General features: G+C 46.6%; 1 protein-coding gene across 1 annotated transcript in view; it reads right to left on the reverse strand.

Moving 5' to 3' along the window:
* Positions 1 to 1,755: 1,755 nt before the first annotated feature.
* LOC119464862 (zinc finger protein 84-like) overlaps positions 1,756 to 19,884 on the reverse strand; it is a gene marked incomplete at its 5' end in the record, with an annotated part of 119,654 nt that continues 101,525 nt past the window's right edge. The window contains one exon of the mRNA XM_049656016.1: positions 1,756 to 1,850. Coding sequence (XP_049511973.1) covers positions 1,847 to 1,850 — 4 coding nt within the window. The remainder of the gene's footprint in view (positions 1,851 to 19,884) is intronic.

Below are 19,884 nucleotides of genomic sequence, written 5' to 3' on the forward strand. Positions count from 1 at the left end.
ATTGTGAACCAGCCTTTTGTAACCAACAGTGTGGTTCAGTGGGCGCCATTGCTGCACGCCTGAAACGAATGGAAGGGTGCAATACCTCGTCAACTGGTTCAGGTGGTGCAGGCGAATCCAACATACCTTAAAACCCTCTCAAAATTTACCCGCTGCTCCGAAAGAAGCAAAGGCGCTAGCAATTCTATACTTGCAGAGAATGGGGGCCTTGCTATAAGTGGCATGTACCGAAAGCGTCCCAAGTGTATTTTACGAACGATGCAGGAAGTTTGCCCAATGTCATGAAAGAACTAAAGGTGTCACAAAGTTCACATTCTGAGTGAATAAGGAGCATATTATGCGTGATACGTGGGCGACATTTTGAGAGCATCAGTTAATCACAGCTTTAGCAAAATCTTTGCATAGTAGGAATGAAAAATGCACAAAACAGTATTTGTGTAATAATTTCAAATATAGAACAAAATTTGTGATAACTGCATTAAACAGCAATAAACAACTTTCCAAGCACCATCACTTTATCTTGAAACATTCAGCAAATAAAACCATAATGAACTGAAAGATTACATGCTATTAGTGCAAGCATTCAAATATCAACAATTAAGAATACCCATTCACAAAACAGTGATCTATATAGTGTGCTGAAACAGACCTAGAGAACTGATTTTGGAATTAGCAGGTAAATACTTGAATGCAGTAAAGAAGCGCTTCTATGCAAGAAAATAGTAAAACATACACATATTAATGAAAAGACCTCCAAAGACTCGCACATGTATAGAACCTACAGGCAACAAAAATGTGAGTATAACAGAAAAATTTCAGCAAAAATAGGGTGCGAGCTAGATGGTAATCCTTGAGCAGAGTTGAAATGTGAAATTGACACAAGGGACAGGGAACCAGACAGACAAACGCTAACTTCCAAGTATTTTATTACCCATTTCACTGCCGCATTTTTTTTACTGCTCCTCACCCCCTGCCGGGTATTTTTTCCCCCCATGTTGGTTCAGCGGAAATTTCATGCTAGTAATGCACCATGATACTCCACAGGACATGTAAAGATATTTCGTCAAAATTCATCAGCACTAATTGAATTTCTTCGACCGTCAAAGTGCAGACGCACGTGGCGTGGTGACTCGCCACGGCTGAGGTGCTCAGCCGAGACGAAGCGACGCAGTGTAAACACATGCGCTCCACCTGTTGTCTAAAATTTTATTTACAAGTTTTATGTCTTTAGGTGACCTCTTCATAGCTGGCGGGACATGAACGCAATTTTTTTTTTGCACGAGTTGTCTCGGGAGTGAGATTAAAAAGCAACACGAGTATACTTGGGAGTAGCAGGAGGTGCGCGAGGGTGGTTTCACGAGTTATCTCAGTAGTGGCTGTTAAAGGGTTAAGAGAAATAACTATGTCAATAATAATATTATGAAAATATAAACTAAGGTTTTATGAAAAAACTAAGAAAAACAGGAAAACGATCAAATAATGAGAAGTCTCACAACTCAGCACTACTCTGCAGCAAGTGTACTTGGGAAACTCAACTTTTTTTGCCAAAGGCACACCAACGTGACCTTTACAGATGAACACTGTAAAGATTGTATTTTTTTCTGCTTAAACAATCTCTCGTGTGCACTGGCTAGGCGACATGAACATTACCGAGCTTTGTGAAAGTACGAAAACCACTGAAAGATCCTCTCACAATTGTGGATGCGCAGGTGAGCCTTTATTTAGTACAGACTTTTTCGAGAAGCTTCGAGGGCATGAAGGGCAATGAAGTGGTTTATTGCCGGTGTGGGTGTCGATTCAAAGTACTCTTTGGGGAGAAGCTTTGAGATCATGCAGGACAATGAAATCACCTCTTGCATGTGTGGATGCGCTCGTGATTCTTCAGTGTGGACTTGTGTGAGAAGCCCCGAGGGCATGAAGGGCACTGATATGGCCTCTCGCCTGTGTGGGTGCGCACATGACTCTTCAATGTAGACTTGTTTGAGCAACTCTGAGGGCACAAACCACACTGAAATGGCCTCTCGCCTGTGTGGGTGCGCAGGTGTTCGTTCAGATGACTCTTTCGTGAGCAGCTATGAGGGCATGCAGGGCACTGAAATGGCCTCTCGCCTGTGTGGGTGCGCAGGTGATCCTTCAGTGTAGAATTTCGTGAGAAGCTCTGAGGGCATGAAGGGCACTGAAATGGCCTCTCGCCTGTGTGGGTGCGCACATGATTCTTCAATGTAGATTTGTCGGTGAAACGTTGAGGGCACAAAGCGCACTGAAATGGCCTCTCGCCTGTGTGGGTGCGCAGGTGTTTGTTCAGATGACTCTTTCGTGAGCAGGTATGAGGGCATGCAGGGCACTGAAATGGCCTGTCGCCTGTGTGGGTGCGCATGTGTCGGGTCAGAGCACTCTTTTGGGAGCAGCGCTGAGGGCATACCGGGCACTGAAATGGCCTCTCACCTGTGTGGGTGCGCACATGCGTCTTAAGTACAGACTTGTCTGAGAAGCTCTGAGGGCACGAAGGGCACTGAAATGGCCTTTCGCCTGTGTGGGCGCGCAGGTGATGGTTCAGATTGCCCTTTTGTGAGAAGTTTTTAGGGCATTGAGGGCATTGAAATGGCCTCTCGCCTGTGTGGGTGCGCACGTGGTTTTTCAATGTGGACCCATTTGAGAAGCTCTGAGGACATGCAGGGCACTGAAATGGTCTCTCGCCTGTGTGGATGCGCACGTGGTTTTTCAGTGTGGACGTTCTTGCGAAGCTCCATGGGCATAACGGACAATGAAATGGCATCTCACCTGTGTAGATGTGTGTGTTCACGCTTCTGATTAACCTTTTGTCAGAAGCTCTGAGGGCATAAAAGGCACTCAACTGGCCTCTTGTTTGTGCGGGTTGCAGGTGCTTCTTCAGCTTGAATGTTCGTCAGAAGCTCCAAGGTCACAAATAGTATTCAAATAGATACTAGCCTGTATAGAATGTGATGTGTGCTTCCGATCACGCTTATCTGTCTCACAGACACCGGAGTTACAGCAGGTGTTGTATCCTTGATGTGACTGCACCATCTGCAGTTGCTGGGCAGCTCGAATGTCTCACTGCTGCACAAAGAAAAAAAAAAAGACAGGTTACCTTTCACTTCAAAACAAGAATGCAATTATAAAATGCCAAATGAATGAAGGAACATAGATACTAGTGCTAAAGATATTTGTTACTTCATTCAATAAGTATTGATGGTGATTCCAGATCAGATCAGAGAACAGCAAAACCGCTATTTTGATTTGCCCAACATATTTATGTTTGCTCAACGATCAAGTTTGTGAAAACTACACATATTTAGCTTAAAACATGATTTAATTGTAAAACATAGTGAGAGGACTGGTAGTATTGTGTTAGTGTAAGCTGCCGTTGCAGCCAAGTGCAACAGGCTGAACATTTAGTAATGCAATCATGGATCTGTTGACCAAAACAACAAAAGCAGCATTTTGTCTCGAACTAGGATTCACCATATTTGTGTTCTGGTAGACTGTTACAGTCTTGAAATTTATTTATCTATACTGCAGACTCGCTTGAGCCTAGGCAGCAGTAAATATACAGAAAATGCATACATCAAGGAACAAAATATCATGAACACGGGACAAGAAAATTACATAGCTAAACCATCCAACCCATAAATACGTCCACATTTCTACTTCCAACATTGCGCTTAGACAATTCATTCCATTCATTGCCTAATAAATGTTGGACGTCATATTAAATACAAGTTTTAGTCAGTTTGGTGTGCCTCGACTGGTGAAGAGTACCCAGCATCTGTGATGACACACTATTAGTTCTCTAGTGATAGCAGATGAAGCTAAGTGCTATTCGCTCTACTCATTTTAATTTAGCTATTTTTTTCTTGCGTAGGGATACCACGAAGCTAATGCATATTTGAGGAAAAGTCTGACAAGCATAGCGAACGCTGTAAACTTTACCTCTATGGGGGCTCCTGAAGGCTTGCGACAAAAGTCCCATAAGGTTCTCATAGCGCTCACGAAAATGTTTCCAATGTGCTTGTTCCACCTCATGTGTTCCATTAGCATTACCCCGAGGTAATCATAAGCAGAAGAATCATTCCGTACAATATTGCCAATGAAATAAAGAAAGTATAAAGGTGTCGTCTTGCTGCATATCTTCATAACAGAGCACTTATTGTTCAGGTGCATTTCCCACTATTCACACCAGCAGCAAACCTTATCAAGGTCATTGCTGAGGCTAGTTCGGTTAGCTTTTTGACTTAACTACTGCCTACTTGCGTGCCGTGTCCGCAAAAAGCTTTATTTAAAATAAGAATCAACTATATTTGCTATTGACAGATATTAGGAAGAAAATGGGTCCCAAGACTGTACCACTGACACCAGTGGTACACCTGACATGACAGGAAGTGTCTGAGAAATACAACTGCTGACCTCGACAAACTGAACACATTTTCAAGGCAGGCTCTTACAAAATGTACAAGTTTGGTGCCTATTCCGACTGCGTCAAGCTCATACAGAACTTTATCATGAGGCGCTTTATCGAAGGCCTTGGCAAAGTAAAAAAATGCTTTTGTTCCCTGTTATAAATGACGAAATCATGATATGTGGTAATGAGCAGAGTGACAATCATAAAGCCTTCCCTAAAACCATGCTGGACTTCAGACAGCAAGTTGTTCCCATCTAGGTATTGTTTAAGGTGCGGAAAGATCATCTGCTTCAACATTTTGCAGCAAAGTGAAGTCAGTGAGATAGGACGATTTTACACTTTAGGGGAAATGTGGAGCTAAAATGCGATTTTCGCCAGAAAAGAAGAAAGCATTTTTATAAATTTGTTTATTTTGATTTCCTAGACATATAAAGGAGTTCATCAAGCTTGGTGGCAACCTGTACGATAGGAAGAAAATTGAATTCCCTTCTTGTGACGGTGCAACTCATTTGCTATTGAGAGCACCTATGTAGGCTGTATTCAAGACAGCCACAAAGTGGGCAAGAAAGCAAACATGAAGTGAATGCCCCCCATTAGAAAGTTTGTTATACACACGTTTTATTGATGGAAGACCAGCCAACAAGAGCATACCAGACCGCAAAGTAAAAACTAATAAAGAAAGGCATAATCTGGCTGTGGCATCTTTCTCTGCGAGTGGCGACAAGGGCGCTGGACTGCTCTAATGCTGAAAAAAATTGAAGGCGCTTGAAGCAATTGACGCAGAGCAGGTTCGAATTGAGAAGAGGGTGCAACATATGGAGCAGAGCACATTAATTATTTGATGTGTTAATTAAATAGCCCTGTGGGAGCTCATTTCCCTCAGTTTGCCCTTTTTGGATGAACAAAACCTTTAGGAAATCTGTCATTTCCAAACTGCTCTGCCAAAGCCAGCTTTAAAAGTAGTTTCAGGGCACAAATTATGTCAGGAACAAGATGAGGTACATTTTATATTTATTTAATTTTAAAAACACAAAATATTATTGGATATCAGACATATGACAACGAAAAGAAATGAACTTTGCCTCAAAGGGATGACATTGTTACAGAAATGAAATGAAAAACGTGCAACTGGCCTTATCCCTAAACCCATTAGGAGATATTTAACAGAAACAAGCAAGTCTGCATTATTTGTCAAGCGATAGTTTCCTAAGGTGACATGCCTAATTGGTCTGTATCACGGCCATAACTTCTTTTCTATTTGATATGTATTAATGAAATTTAGAATATCTACTTAAATTAAGACATGACATGACAAGAACTTTATTTGAATTTCAAAATACCCGCGCAATGGTTCAAAAGTAAATTTTCAGCCCCACAACCCTCTTAAAGGGCCCCTCACCAGCTCTGGCCATTTTGAGCTCACAAGCGCAGTGCATACAATTCGCACTCTACGCACATCGTAAAGAGCTGAAATTTCAAACAAAACCCCGTTTGCCGTAGCCCGCGCTCCAAGACCAGAGGATGACGTATATCAACAAGTGCGCCTACGTCCATGTATATGCTGTGACGTTGCTCATAGTCATACGTGACACTTCGAGAATTATTCAAGGCAACATTTGTTATCTGTATATTCTGTTGCTTCAATAGGCAAATGAATGTTTAGAGAAATCATAGAGCACACAAACGAAATGTTGGCATGTTTTTGTATTACTTCGCACCACAGCAAGAGAGATGTATTTCCGTTTCATCTGCTTGTTCACACGTCGTGCAGCCGAGCCTGCTGACAAATTATGTAATTTTATACCGCATTCCAGCGCGCGATCATGCTTTATGATCCTCTTGTTTATGCCTCAGTGTTCATGCGGCAATGACTTTATACCCCTAATCGGGTGTTCTCACGCACAGCTCGAAATAAGACAAAGCTAAAAAAAAGAAGAAAAAAAAGAGCTGGGGCCCGTGACATATGCATCACGCGATTACCCGGCTCCGGCATGGGAGAATGCAGTGAAGGAATTTCGCTTGCGGAGGCTAGATGGGGCAAGAGGAGAGAGTGTCCCTCTTCGCAGTAGCGATCGCCACCTGAAATCATGGGTTCCCGCACCGAAATATTCCTATCTCGGCTATTAATGAACCAATTAGAAACATTATTGCAGTAGAACGCTCCCTAGATGGCACAGAACAATTTCCAGCGTATAACCAACATTTGCTATGTGGCCTGCTGAGGGGCCCTAAGGGCTGACCTAATTTTGGTATAGGTACAATTCGAGAAGTTTGACACAAATTTTTGTTTTCCAGTTTTCTTTTTATTTCTCTAGCATAGTCCAACGGCTCACGCTAAAGCGCGCAAGCTAAGAGCTGCCAGTGTGCATTTCACGCCTTTTTTGTCGTCCTGATTTAGAATAATGTTAATGCAGCATTAATGTGTTTGTCATATTATTCGCAACCTTGAGCAAGACGAACGGCACTGTTGTGCAGGCATGAATATCGAGTGGTCTTTGAAGTCATGCCGTATATCACCGCATTCACAGTAAGTGAAAGGCTTTGCTGTGCTTGGTTGTGTCGCGGACATTTTTGAAGATCTGCCTGTCCAATAACCTTGGTGGCATGGAGGACGACACCATGTTCGCCAACAGTCACAAACATGCCAGCAGTGAGAATTGTGCATGCACTATTCCTTTCACCTTATTTTAGGAAGGCAGTAACGATGAATAAAGCCCTGCCGTCATCTGCTTGTATGTGTCGATTCCTGTTTCTTCGTGACATCACTTGTGCAAGCAGAACGGGAGTGGTAGCCACTTTCTGCTTCCTAACTGTTGCACAAGAAAGAATTGGTCAGGACAGAAGAAAACATTTGTTTCGTCCATTAGGCAAAGCAGTGATGTGACAGCTGGTCAAAGATTATTTGTAGTAAGCCTTAAAGTGTTTCGAGCAGCGTCAAAAGTCACCCATTCGCAGATACGAGCGAGCAATCTCCTAACAAGTAAAAGAAGTTTGGGTCTTATATTCATTTGTGGAATTTGCACATCTTGGTGGTGAAGTCGAAAGACTCGGCTTTTCTTCCTCCTCTTTCCTGGGCAGACACAGCCACCGCTCTCGACTAAAACTAGACTTTAGCTTCTTATTTCTGGATTCGTCCAGCATTTCGAAAGTTTATATTTGGGATACCCCATTAGTAGGCCTCATGCTAACCTTGAAGACAAAAGGATGTCAGTACCATCCAGTAAAAATTATAAAAAGGAGAGCGCTAGAATATGAAGATGAAGTAAATGCACTCAATAATTGTCATTACATGTAAATGAAGATAATTAAGAACCACCTCCACAGCCGGGAAGGCTATGTGAAAGCACGAAGAAAGCATACACCCACACCAGCTCTTCCAGTATTCACCCTTTTCCGGAGCAGTTTGTTTTAGAGAAATGAGATGGCGCTCAGGGCGGCGCGCCATATCTCTCCTCAGCGACCGTGCACGAATAAGAAACCATTACCGCTTTTGCCTTGCTTCAGTGCGATCAGCTGTCAGAAATGCAACTGAGTTTTCGCTAACACACTGTGCTGCAATCATGCTAGATTGAATCATGTGGATTGAAGACATGTGCAGTAGTTGGCTGCAAAAATAGTGACTGGCATGTTAAGGAATAGAATGAATCTGTGTGGCCAAGTTCGCGAACCGCTGCTGCAACTGTCCGAACGTGTTACTGGCACTTCGTGATGTACGGCTTTCCTGAAAGATACAGAAATTTGCTCATCTGCCAGCCTTGCTAACCTTCAAAGAAAGGGCTTCATCTCCAGAACATCAGCAAGAGTGAGTACCACTCGTTAAACAATGACAAAGGAAGTAGCGCCGCTTCCTGTCATAGTAAGTTTCGCGCACGTTATCTATAAACATCTGTCCCAAATGGCAGGAAAACTTATGCTCACTCTATCGCCGACGTATCAAGAATAAGTGAATGGGCGCACACTTGAATATTTGCGCGCTGCAAACACACTATAAATGACGGACTACACCTATGCCACATGAATGGTCAAAGCTGAATGTTTCGTGACGGTCCATAAGAGTAAGCGAGTTACTAGCTGTAATATATCTTTGCTACAAGGTATTACAATGAACAAAAGAGCTATGTTTCAAGCCTTGTGCGCAGAAAGAACAAATCTATCGGAACTGAACACAGCCGCGAGTGATTAGGCAGAAAATAATCAGATAGTGGCCGCACCGAGGAACTTCACTCAGACAGAAACTGGCAAGCCACTGCTTCAAAATATATGTCGAATAAAGAACAAAGAGCAAAACACACTAATCCTGACTGAATTCATAATCGGAAAGCTTGGATAGCTTGGAATACATATTTAGCCCCGCTTTTATAGAACAAGCACCATATACGCTGCTTACGCAATTTGGACAATGCTTAATCAGCTCCGAAAGCGTTTTTGCATGTTCTCTGAGGCTGTGATCAAAGCTTCTTGTCGTCCACCTAGTCACCATCTACGATATCTCCGAAAACAGAGGTTTTCTAATCCGCGCTGGCATCATACACTTCCATTGTAAACACGGAGGCAATGGAGGCAGTTGAGGCAAGCAATGGACGCGTCCCCATGTGATCAAACATGGAAGCGCCCAAGGGATCGCCGCGAAAATGGTCAATACAGATTTTAAATGGGACAGTCATAGCAGTTGCTGCCACAATGTGCCACAGCTGCCCTGCGCAATAACATTTTGCACAGGGCAGCTGTCATAGCGTGCTTTAGTCAAAATGAATTTTCTTACACATCACTAGAGAAATATAATCCACTGCTGGCTGCAGAACTCTCAGCACCGCAGTTGAACCAATTAAGGAACGAAATAAGCAAATGAACTTTTAACCCATGGTTCAAAATTTAAATATCTGATGAATATGTGATGCATTGAATGACGACAGTTAAGCCCCGACACAGTCAGCAAAATCGGCACGTCGTTATATCGAAATTTCGCTACACTAAAATTGAACCTTTTGCTAAGTACTGTCACCAATCGATTTTTTTTTTTGCGATAGCAATTATATGGACACTTCCACCGGATTTCTGCTGTCGGCGTCGCCGTGAGGTTCCGTATAGATAAAATCTTCGCCGCGCGCCGTATGCCCGAGCGGAAGCGTGCGGGGACGCACGCTGTCACGGAGAGCGAACGTACTCAATCTTCCACGCGCAAGCAAGGCAGCGGGAAGTGAGCGCCGGAGGGAGCGGGGGTGGGGGGGCGCATTTCGACTCTGCCAACAACCGCGCTCGTCGCTTGCTCGCACCGTCTCTTATCTCCACACGGCTGTGACCTTTATGCGCTGTGCATTCGCCGCTCAGTTTCCGTTGAAGCGATAGACCGCACGTACCTTCGCCCGCTGCGGCGTATATGCGCTTGCTGCCAGCGTTTTGACAGTCGTTGTCTGCAGTCATTCAGTGTGATCTATTCATGTTTGTGCGCGCTCACACCACAGTTAGTAATAGTCGGGCCACATTTTCCAACGCGCGCTACACATGCAATGCTGCCCGGATCGGCAGTGCAGCGCTACAGGTGTGTCCCTTCGCACGCGCTGCCCACGGGCAGCGCTTCTCATCAATACCACCGTTTCACACGCGCCTTCTCGTGGTCATCGAGTCTCTTCATGTCGGACTACTTACGCCGCCGCACACCTGCTTACTTAATCAGCGCATGTTTACTACAATTCATATTGCTACCAAAGCCGCTCACCTTACTTCGTATGACATTGCTGTGTTGCGATCGCATTCATTGCTTCACCCTTAGGGCGAAACTGTGACATTTTTTTTTTTTTTTTTGGTCGGAAGACGCGCGAGGATATCACATTATCCCGTTTTCCCATTCGTTTTTTCCCCTAACATAGGACAGCGTGCCATGAACTTGCACGATAAAGTTTTTTTCGATTACATACCATTTGCGGGAAAAGTGTATGTTAAGTTTTACATGCCTCCGCTGGGAACTTGTCCTTTTATTCAGCGAGTTGACGGTAGCATCTCTCCACTTCAATCATGAAGAGCGAGCGCTCTGTGGTATCCCGAAACAATCGGGCGACATCCTTTATCTCGCTGACCGAGATCGTTTGCAAGATGCTAAATATAACATTATCGTCTTGCTGCAAGGCGAGAAGGTGTAGCGTTTAGCACTGCCGATACTCACGCTTGTCATTTCCCACAGTATGTAGGGAGCATTGGTCTTGGAGATAGCAAACCCACCCGGCACAGCGAATCGGGCGCCGAAAGACACGTGTGGAACACAAAACAAACGAGACGTCTTCGTTAAACAACAGTGCGCAGATGACGATGATGATGATGATGTAGCCGCTGCGCGTAGAAGTGGGCGATGGATCAACGCCTCACAGGGTGGCGCCCTCTAGATTTTAAATGCGCGTCTGCTGGTAAGATGCTGCAAAAGCGATTTCGAAAGCCGGATACCCGTCATAGACGCCAGGTACTGGACCCCACTTGATCACGCTTTATCACGCCCGGCACGACAGACCACTGGCTATGGGATTCCACTGCCGAGCTCGAGGTCGCGCGTCCGATCCTGGTTGCATTACAATGGGAGCGGAATGCAAAAACAACGCTGTCTTGCCCTGCACCGTCGTGGCCTCTGAGATTTGCTTGCACCTGCAGGCACGCGCCAATCTCGGAGGCTCTAGTACCGTGCTTGGTTTCGCATAGAGAAAAGCAAAGGCTTCTTTAAAAAAAATTCTTCGCTATGGTTCCACGTTAAAAAACCGCACGTGGTTGAACAGCAGGTCAGGTGGGTGGGAGTCGAAGAACTAAAAAGCGCGTAACGAGCGCGCATGCAACGCCGTACACCACGCATTGCACCACGTACGATGCCACGGACGAAGGCGTCGATGTGTGCATAGTGAGAAACTCTATGGATCTGGGAATATATTTCCCATCTTCGCTGGATTCATGCTAACGTGTCATGAGAGACAAACTGCTGTGCTTCTGTACGATCAATTCCTCAGTACGATAAACACCTTGCAGGTAGGCGACAGCTGTGCCGTGTTCCTGCTCATGAAAACGGACGATGCATTTGTGGCACGTGGGTACTTCCGTACTACATCCATGCGGAAAGATAAGAAGCGGTTTGCCGCAGATATCTGTGTGCTTGAGTGTCACAGGGAACTGAAGGTTGGCGGGTGCGATGCAAGAGTGAACGAGGATCGACAGAAGAACGTGTATTGTCACGTGCAACAGAAGGCCTTCAGAGCAAGAAGTACTGCACCCGGCAGAGACGAGCACTAGCCAGGAAGATAGCTGACCCAAAAAACGAAAAACTTCTTCTCTTCTTGCCTGAATACTGGCTCGCGCTCGCCGCAGCTCGTGACCTGGTGGCATTTCCCCCTGTGAAAAAAAAAAGAAGAAAAAAAAAAACGGGCATCGTCCCGATGCTAGCGCTAGTCGACGTAGGTAGAGGGAAAGAACAGAGGGAACGAACATAAAGTATGCACAAGTGGGGGGTGAGGGAGAAAAAAATGAAGTACGTCATAAAGTTAAGACGCTGTCGCAGCGCGAAATAAGGTTTGAGTCGTACAACGTGCACAATCTCCGAGTGGTGCCTTCGACGCTGGGGCGATATGGCACTATCCGGGAGAACCTCGTAGTTCACATCACTAACGCGACGCAGCACTTTGTAGGGTCCAAAGTAGCGACTGAGCAGTTTCTCTGACAACCCCTGGCGGCGCACCGGCGTCCGCACCCAAACTTGATCGCCCGGGTGGTATACCACTTGGCGATGGCGAAGATTGTAGCGGCGTGCATCTACACTCTGCTGTTGCGTGATGTGTAGGCGTGCCAATTGGCGAGCTTCTTCGGCATACTGCGTAAATTGCTCAGCGTCAGGGGTGAGCAACGCGTCGTAATCGTGTGGAAGCATCGCATCCAGCATGGTCTGAACCTCACGTCCATAGACAAGACGAAACAGCGTGAATCGCGTTGTCTCCTGGATGGCAGAGTTGTACGCAAATGTTACGTACGGTAGAACCTGATCCCACGTCTTGTGTTGTACATCAGCATACATGGATAACATGTCGGCGATGGTTTTGTTCAATCGTTCCGTCAACCCGTTGGTCTGCGGATGATATGCAGTGGTCTTGCGATGGCTCGTGTAGATTAGCTTGAATACGTCGTCAATCAGCTGGGCCGTGAAAGCTGTGCCTCTGTCAGTGATCACGTAAGACGGGGCTCCATGTCGAAGAACGATCTGGTCTATAAAGAACTGGGCAACATCGGCAGCCGTAGCGCATTTTAGAGCCCTTGTCTCGGTGTATCTGGTTAAGTAGTCTGTGGCAACTACGATCCACTTGTTCCTGGCTGATGATAGTGGAAAAGGCCCGAGTAAATCCATTCCTATTTGATCGAATGGTGCCCTGGGTGGTGCGATCAGTTGCAGCAGCCCTGCGGGCTTCAGTGGCGGGGATTTGCGGCGATGACATTCACGACAACTCTTGACGTAGCGCTTTACAGATGTAGAAAGTTTGGGCCAGTAGTACGCCTGTCGAACTCTGGCGAGAGTTCGTCAGGAGCCTAAGTGACCAGATGTGGGCTCGTCAGGGCAGGCAAGAAGAATGTCGTCACGCATGTCAGCAGGTATGACGAGAAGGTAGGGTTTGCCGTTGCTGTTCGAGTTTTTCTTATACAGGACACCACTTCGAAGGCAGAAGGACGAGAGACTGCGAGAAAGGCGTCGAGGTATGGGAGAGTTGCGTCCTTCTAGGTTTTCGATTATTGCGCGGATTTCGGCATCCTCGCGCTGTCGTGCAATCAAGTCCGCTGCGGTGAGGGCCCCAAGGAATCCGCTGTCATCCTCAGCGGCCGGATCACAAACATCGGTGGGTGCACGCGACAACGAATCCGCATCTTCGTGCTTGCGGCCTGATCTGTATACGATGGTCAGATCGAATTCTTGCAGACGAAGGCTCCATCGTGCGAGTCTCCCAGCGGGGTCTCGTATATTGGTCAACCAGCACAATGAATGGTGGTCGGTCACTACTTTAAAGGGGCGACCTAGAGGTAAGGCCGAAACTTCATGGTCGCCCATACCACTGCAAGGCACTCTCTCTCTGTGGTGGAATAGTTTGCTTCTGCGCGTGAAAGAGTACGGCTGGTGTAAGCTATCACGCGCTCTATGCCCTCTTGGTGTTGGACCAGGATGGCGCCAAGACCTACGTTGCTGGCGTTGGTATGGACTTCAGTATCAGCGTCCTCGTCAAAGTGAGCAAGAACTGGTGGTGTCTGCAAACGCTCCCGCAGCTCGGTGAAAGCCGCGTCCTGCTCTTCATTCCAGACAAATGGTACATCTTCTCGTGTGAGGCGAGTCAGAGGTTCGGCAATCCTAGAAAAATTGGCGATGAAGCGATGATAGTATGCGCAGAGCCCCAGAAAGCGACGGACTGCTTTCTTGTCACGGGGAACAGGAAACGAGGCTACGGTGGTGGTCTTGTCAGGGTCAGGCCGAACGCCATCCGTGCTCACAACATGGCCGAGAAACTTAAGTTCTTTATAACCGAAGTGGCATTTCTCTGGCTTCAGCGTGAGGTTAGCAGCGCGGCGAGCGTCCAGCACAGTCTTCAGACGATTCAGGTGTTCCTCAAAGGTCGGCGAAAATACAACAATGTCATCAAGATAAACGAGGCAAGTATGCCACTTCAAACCGGTGAGAACAGTGTCCATCATTCTTTGGAATGTCGTAGGTGCAGAACACAAGCCGAAAGGGAGCACTTTGAATTCATACAGGCCATCCGGTGTAACAAAGGCAGTTTTCTCGCCATCTCGTCCATCAACTTCAATCTGCCAGTATCCGCTTTTCAAGTCTATAGATGAAAAATACTTGGCGCGCCACAGTCTGTCGAGTGAATCATCGATGCGGTGCAGTGGATAGACGTCTTTTTTAGTCACGCTGTTTAGCCGCCTGTAGTCAACGCAGAACTGTAGCGTTCCGTCCTTCTTCATGAGGACGACCGGCGATGACCAGGGACTTTTGGAAGGCTGTATAACATCGTCCTGAAGCATCTCTTCGACTTTCGTATGTATCGCGTCCCGTTCTTTGGCCGAAACTCGGTAAGGCTCTTGTTTTATGGGCGAGACGTCGGTATACGTAATAATTCGGTGTTTCGTGATGGGCGTCTGATGCACCTTAGAGGACGAGGCGAAACATTCTTGGAATTGAAACAGCAATTCATGCAGCGCTATTTGTTGTTCCTCCGGTAGAGTCGAAGTAATGTCTACTTTGCCTAGTGATGCCGTCGCAGCCCCCGGTGTCAATTGGAGAGCATTGTCCAGTGATGCAGACGTAAAATATTCAGCAATCTCCCTTATGGGGTAGGCGAGAGCGATGGCAGTGCGACGAAAAAGGTGACGGTACTCATTACTAAAATTCGTCACAAGCAGCATAGAACGTCCGTCACGAAGCGTGACGAGGCTGTGAGCGGTGCAGAGACCTTGTGTGAGCAAGAGCGACATGTTGCCTTCAGCGACTGCCTCACCGTCACGTAACTTGTCACACACGACATCAACGAGGACACTCGAACGCGGGGGTAACGTGACTTTGTCGGCATAAACGCGAAATGTGCTGAGATGGCTGTCGTCGGTTTTGTCTGCTGCTCTCTCTGTCGAGAAGGTCACGGTGCACTCCCGCAGGTCGACAATAGCGCCATATTCCCGTAAAAAGTCGATTCCCAGGATGATGTCTCGGGAACATTCGCGAAGTACAAGGCAACTGGAGAGAAACGTACGTCCACGAATGCTAACTTGGAGTGTGCATATACCAAGTGGGGTGACTACATGTCCGCCGGCAGTACTAATTTGTGTTCCGTACCAAGGCGTAACTACTTTCTTCAGGTGTGTCGCTAGTTTTCAGCTCACGATCGAGTAATCAGCCCCTGTGTCCAATAACGCACTGACTTCATGGTGACCGTCGAGCACCACAGGTATAACCAAAGACAGTCGGCTTCCGAGTTCAGTTGTCGTCGAATCACTGCCGGTACCAGGTCGCGTCGCTGGGAGGCCTTGCTTGCGTCGATTATCAGCGGCCTCGCCCCCGAAGGTCGCTGTCTTTAGTTTTCCCGTCTAGGGCTTGGCGAACGCCCCTGCGCCGCCACTGGGGAGCTCCGGGAATTTGGGGAAAATTGCTCGGCGACGGTGACCGTGACTGCCGTCGCAAGGGCAGTGGCATGCACTGTTGAGACAGGTATTCCTCAATGGCTCTTGGTCTTTCGCCGAATCTTGGCCTTGGAGTGTCGACGGTAAAACCCTGAAGTCCAAGGCGGCGATACGGGCATTCACGGTATACATGTCTGGCTTCGCCACAGTGATAGCACAGCGGTCGCCTGTCCGGTGTGCGCCAGACGTCCAATTTTCTTTGAAGCGGTTGGCGGTTCTCCAAGTGCTGGACTGGTTGCACTGATGGAAGTGTATCGTGAGGCAAGGAGAAGCAGGAATATACCGGCTTGCAGCTTCCACGTATGATGCGCGCCAAAGCTCCGTCGGCACAGGTGGTGTGACCTCCCTGGCAAGCGGGACTTGCAGAGCATACTGCACCTCGTTCCTGATGAGGCTGGATATGGATCCTGCAGTAGGTTGAGGCGGGCAGTGGATTCATTGCAGCTCGTCGCGTACCACTGATCGGATGAGGTCGCAGAGGGAGTCGATGTTGATGCTACCTCCGGCAGCTCCGACCTGATCCATCTATGACGCGACGCTGATTTGCCGGTCGTACACTGCTAACCGCTGCTGAAGCACTTTTTCCATTGTCGTGGCTTCCGTTAAGAACTCGGCCACAGTCGTCGGGGGACTCCGAACAAGGCCAGCGAAAAGCTGCTCCTTAACCCCTCGTATTAAGTGGCGGAGCTTCCTATCTTCTACCATGTCCGGGTTAGCTCGATGAAAGAGGCGTGTCATGTCCTCAACGTACATCATCACACTTTCGTTGGGCATTTAGATGTGCGACTGAATGGCCCGCTCGGCGCATTCACAGCGATCAGCATTGGCGTAACTTGCCCGCAGATGACGACAAAAGTCGCTCCACGACGAGAAGGGTTCGCGGTTCTCGTACCAGGTGCGAGCACCATCCTCCAGGCTAAAGTACACATTCTTCAGCTTGTTCGCATCGGTCCACCCATTGAAATCAGCGACGCGTTCAAACTGAGCCAACCAGTCTTCGACGTCCTCAAGCATGGAACCATGGAAGATTTTTGACACTTTCTGTAGCGTATAGTGAGCAGCAGTAGTAGTGCCTTCCATACCGCTTTGGTGCATCACTGACGTAGTCTCGAGAAGAGGTCCAAGCTCAGGGGGCAATCCTCGGACTCTTCGGCTGGCCCGGTGAACAGGTGTTGTCACTGTAGGCACAGGGCTACCAGGAAGCGTGTAGGACATTTGCTGGGACTACCCAGCACCTCCACCAGTTTGTCACGTGCAACAGAAGGCCTTCAGAGCAAGAAGTACTGCACCGGCTGAGACAAGCACTAGCCAGGAAGATGGCTGACCCCAAAAACGAAAAACTTCTTCTCTCCTTGCCTGAATACTGGCTCGCACTCGCCGCAGCTCGTGACCTGGTGGCAATATACACCTGCGTGCACGTCAAATTGATACATGTATACATACGCAGGTCCCGTCGACGCGCTAGCCGCACGCATACATGCTTGCAGTTTGGCACCGCAGAACTTTGTTTCGTGAAGCTTCACTTATCGTGAAAACAATCTACCTCAGGCCGCAGTCGGTGTACTTAAACGCATAATGGCGTTCTACTTTGCTGGCCTCTTCGTCGGCGTGCTGAGACATCGTCATATCTCCGCGGCGCGCGTTGGCCCGAAACTCGTTCAATAAAGCACAACAAAGCCACGACCAGCATACGTGATCTCATAAAAATCAGAGGGGCTAGCCATAGATCGTGATGTGCGTAAAGTGTGCTGCCGGTCATCGCCTGTGCATTATTGCAGTGCAGTGAGAATGCACAAATTTATTTTCAGAAAAGCCGGAAATAGTAGTGGGGGACCGGCCTTACAGTTTTAACTTGCGGAGTTCATTATGAACGCCTTTCAACGCTAGAGCACAATACTTGGACAGAGTTACTTCGGCAACGGTATCGCAATGGTATACGCCGCGATTAAACCTTTGGTCCGATTACTTGGGCGTGGTTGCGCGCCGAAGGTGAGAATTGCAAGGAGAGCAGAATCTGCCACAAGATGGCGGATCAACGACAACTTTCGGCGTCGCTGAGTGACATCAGGGCTTCTACTATTCCTTACTTGATAGGCGCATTTCAGACTTAGTGTCTACCTGAACTTTCCTCCAACTTGTAATAAATATATTTTCCATTTATTTCATTGAGGTATTTCTGGTATAATGGAGCAATACAGAAGGATCATTCTTATCGCTGTAATGGATTGCCAGGATGTTCACCCAGCCAAGACCGCACGGAACATCCACCTTCCAGAAAAGCTGGGATTCAAAGCTGATGAGAGTTTTAACTGGTCAGCAGTCAAGGCAGGCAAGAGATGTCTAGAGTACTAGAGGAAAAAATGCAGGGTTGCGATATAGCCAGGGTCATTACAGGTGTAGGTAATGTTACAAGACAAACGTTTTAATGAAGGGAAATAATAGAAATCGACAACATGACTGCAATAAACAAAGTTATACCTGATTAGCTCAAGCAGGCTAGGTGACTATTTGCCTCCGCCTTGTTTCAAAGGGGATGCCATTACAATTAAATCATTATCATACATTTTCGGTAGCAGTGAAAGATTTTGTCCATTCATTTCTGCCAACCTTGTGCCACTCTTCCATAGCAGGACAGCCAACTGCACTGTCCTGTTAGAACAGCTCCATAAACACTCGTGCTCACCTTTTTCTTTATTTCAGTCATTTGTGATATCTCGGTATAAAAAGTGATCAACAGCGGTCGAACAAAGGATGCGTCTCTGTAGCCAACGTTTGGACAAACAAACATGCGTAGAATGAGCTATAGAGATGCTCTCAAGGAAAGAACTTGTCTTGAAGACAAGTTCGCTTGCCCAGACAGTGGCTGCAGTGACATATCCATTGCATCACTGCTGTTCATTCCTTTAAGCCTCAATCTTCCTCTGTATACCTCATTGTTACTTTGTTTTTCAAGGCATTATGATGTGTACTGTGCAATATAAGGCCTCCGATTGGCATATATTTGTGCTGTTCAGCAGAGCATGCTGATTAGCAAGCAAGAAAGTAATAAACATAACAAACAACTAGTTGAAACAGCTGAAATTGTTGAGCAAGCTGGAATAGGGATTCACAGTAGCAAGGGCAGGCATGCAAACACGTACACAAGCAAAGCAAGAAGGATGGCATTTGCGTGGTCCATTTTACTCTAGTTGTGTCCGTGTTTACAAGCCTGCTTTCCTTACTACAAATGGCTGCGGATTAGCGAGAATAACACACGTCTCATTTGTTGCGCTGTTGTAACACGAGTATAATGTTCTTTTCTATTCAAGTATATTTTGGTTAGCTGCCAGCCATGACTTAGTATAATGCGTGCCACATGCTCTCCAGCTCATTTCTATTTCTATAAATTTTGTTCTCAGGAATCAGATTCTCCTGTGACTTACTTTGTCTGAATAATTGCACTCCTGCACAGGGGCTAACTAGCAGTCACAAATTCTTGTTAGCTAGCCTTAGTCATTACCTTAGTTGTTTGCATTACAATCCGACTCTTAGGCTTAGCCAAACTGACTCTTAGGCTTAGCCAGTTGGGATCTTCGTTCGTTTGCTGTAAGTCATTTCCACTGTTGCTTGACAGGACAGCCCACGTATTGCATGTGCATAAGTAGCCCTTGGAGATAAGAGAAGGATACTTAAGAGCATGTTACACAAATGTTCAAATACTTGGGTAAAATTGCGCCTTGCACTGTCTACAAGGCGTTTCATCAGTAACACCTGCAGCCACCATATCTAATCCGTGTCTCTAACTGCTATCTCTGTTTCAGTCGGCACATCTAATGTACAGGCGCCATGTTCTACGTGCACGGAATTGTTCTTCGGGGTAAGGGGAAGTTTGCATTGCTTTGGTGAGAAACACAATTCTCTGGCCGCTTATACCAAGTGTTTAGTTTTGTTTAGTTCAAACAGGTTCTTTTAAAAATTGACTGCGACTGATAACACAACTTTGCCTGTTTAGGTGGATAACCTGAAAAGGTGGACATTACTTGCACAACAAATTGCAGCCACCGGGCGGCTAAATGAAAAAAATTCACAAACTTTTTAAATGTTAACTTCAAGGCTAATGTAATTATATTTCTAAGCCATACACTAGGGAAGTCACGCGTACTTAACAGATGCCCTGAGGCTACTAGCACCACAGTACAGCTTCAGTTTTTTAATTTAAACATGTGCCAGAAAGTGAATTAAAGCACTAATTAGTCTTTCTTTTAATTAGCTGTCCTTTAAATTGCACCTTGACAGTGCAATTTGCG

This window comes from Dermacentor silvarum, chromosome 9 (genome assembly GCF_013339745.2).
Source record: "Dermacentor silvarum isolate Dsil-2018 chromosome 9, BIME_Dsil_1.4, whole genome shotgun sequence".
Taxonomy (NCBI): Eukaryota; Metazoa; Arthropoda; class Arachnida; order Ixodida; family Ixodidae; genus Dermacentor; species Dermacentor silvarum.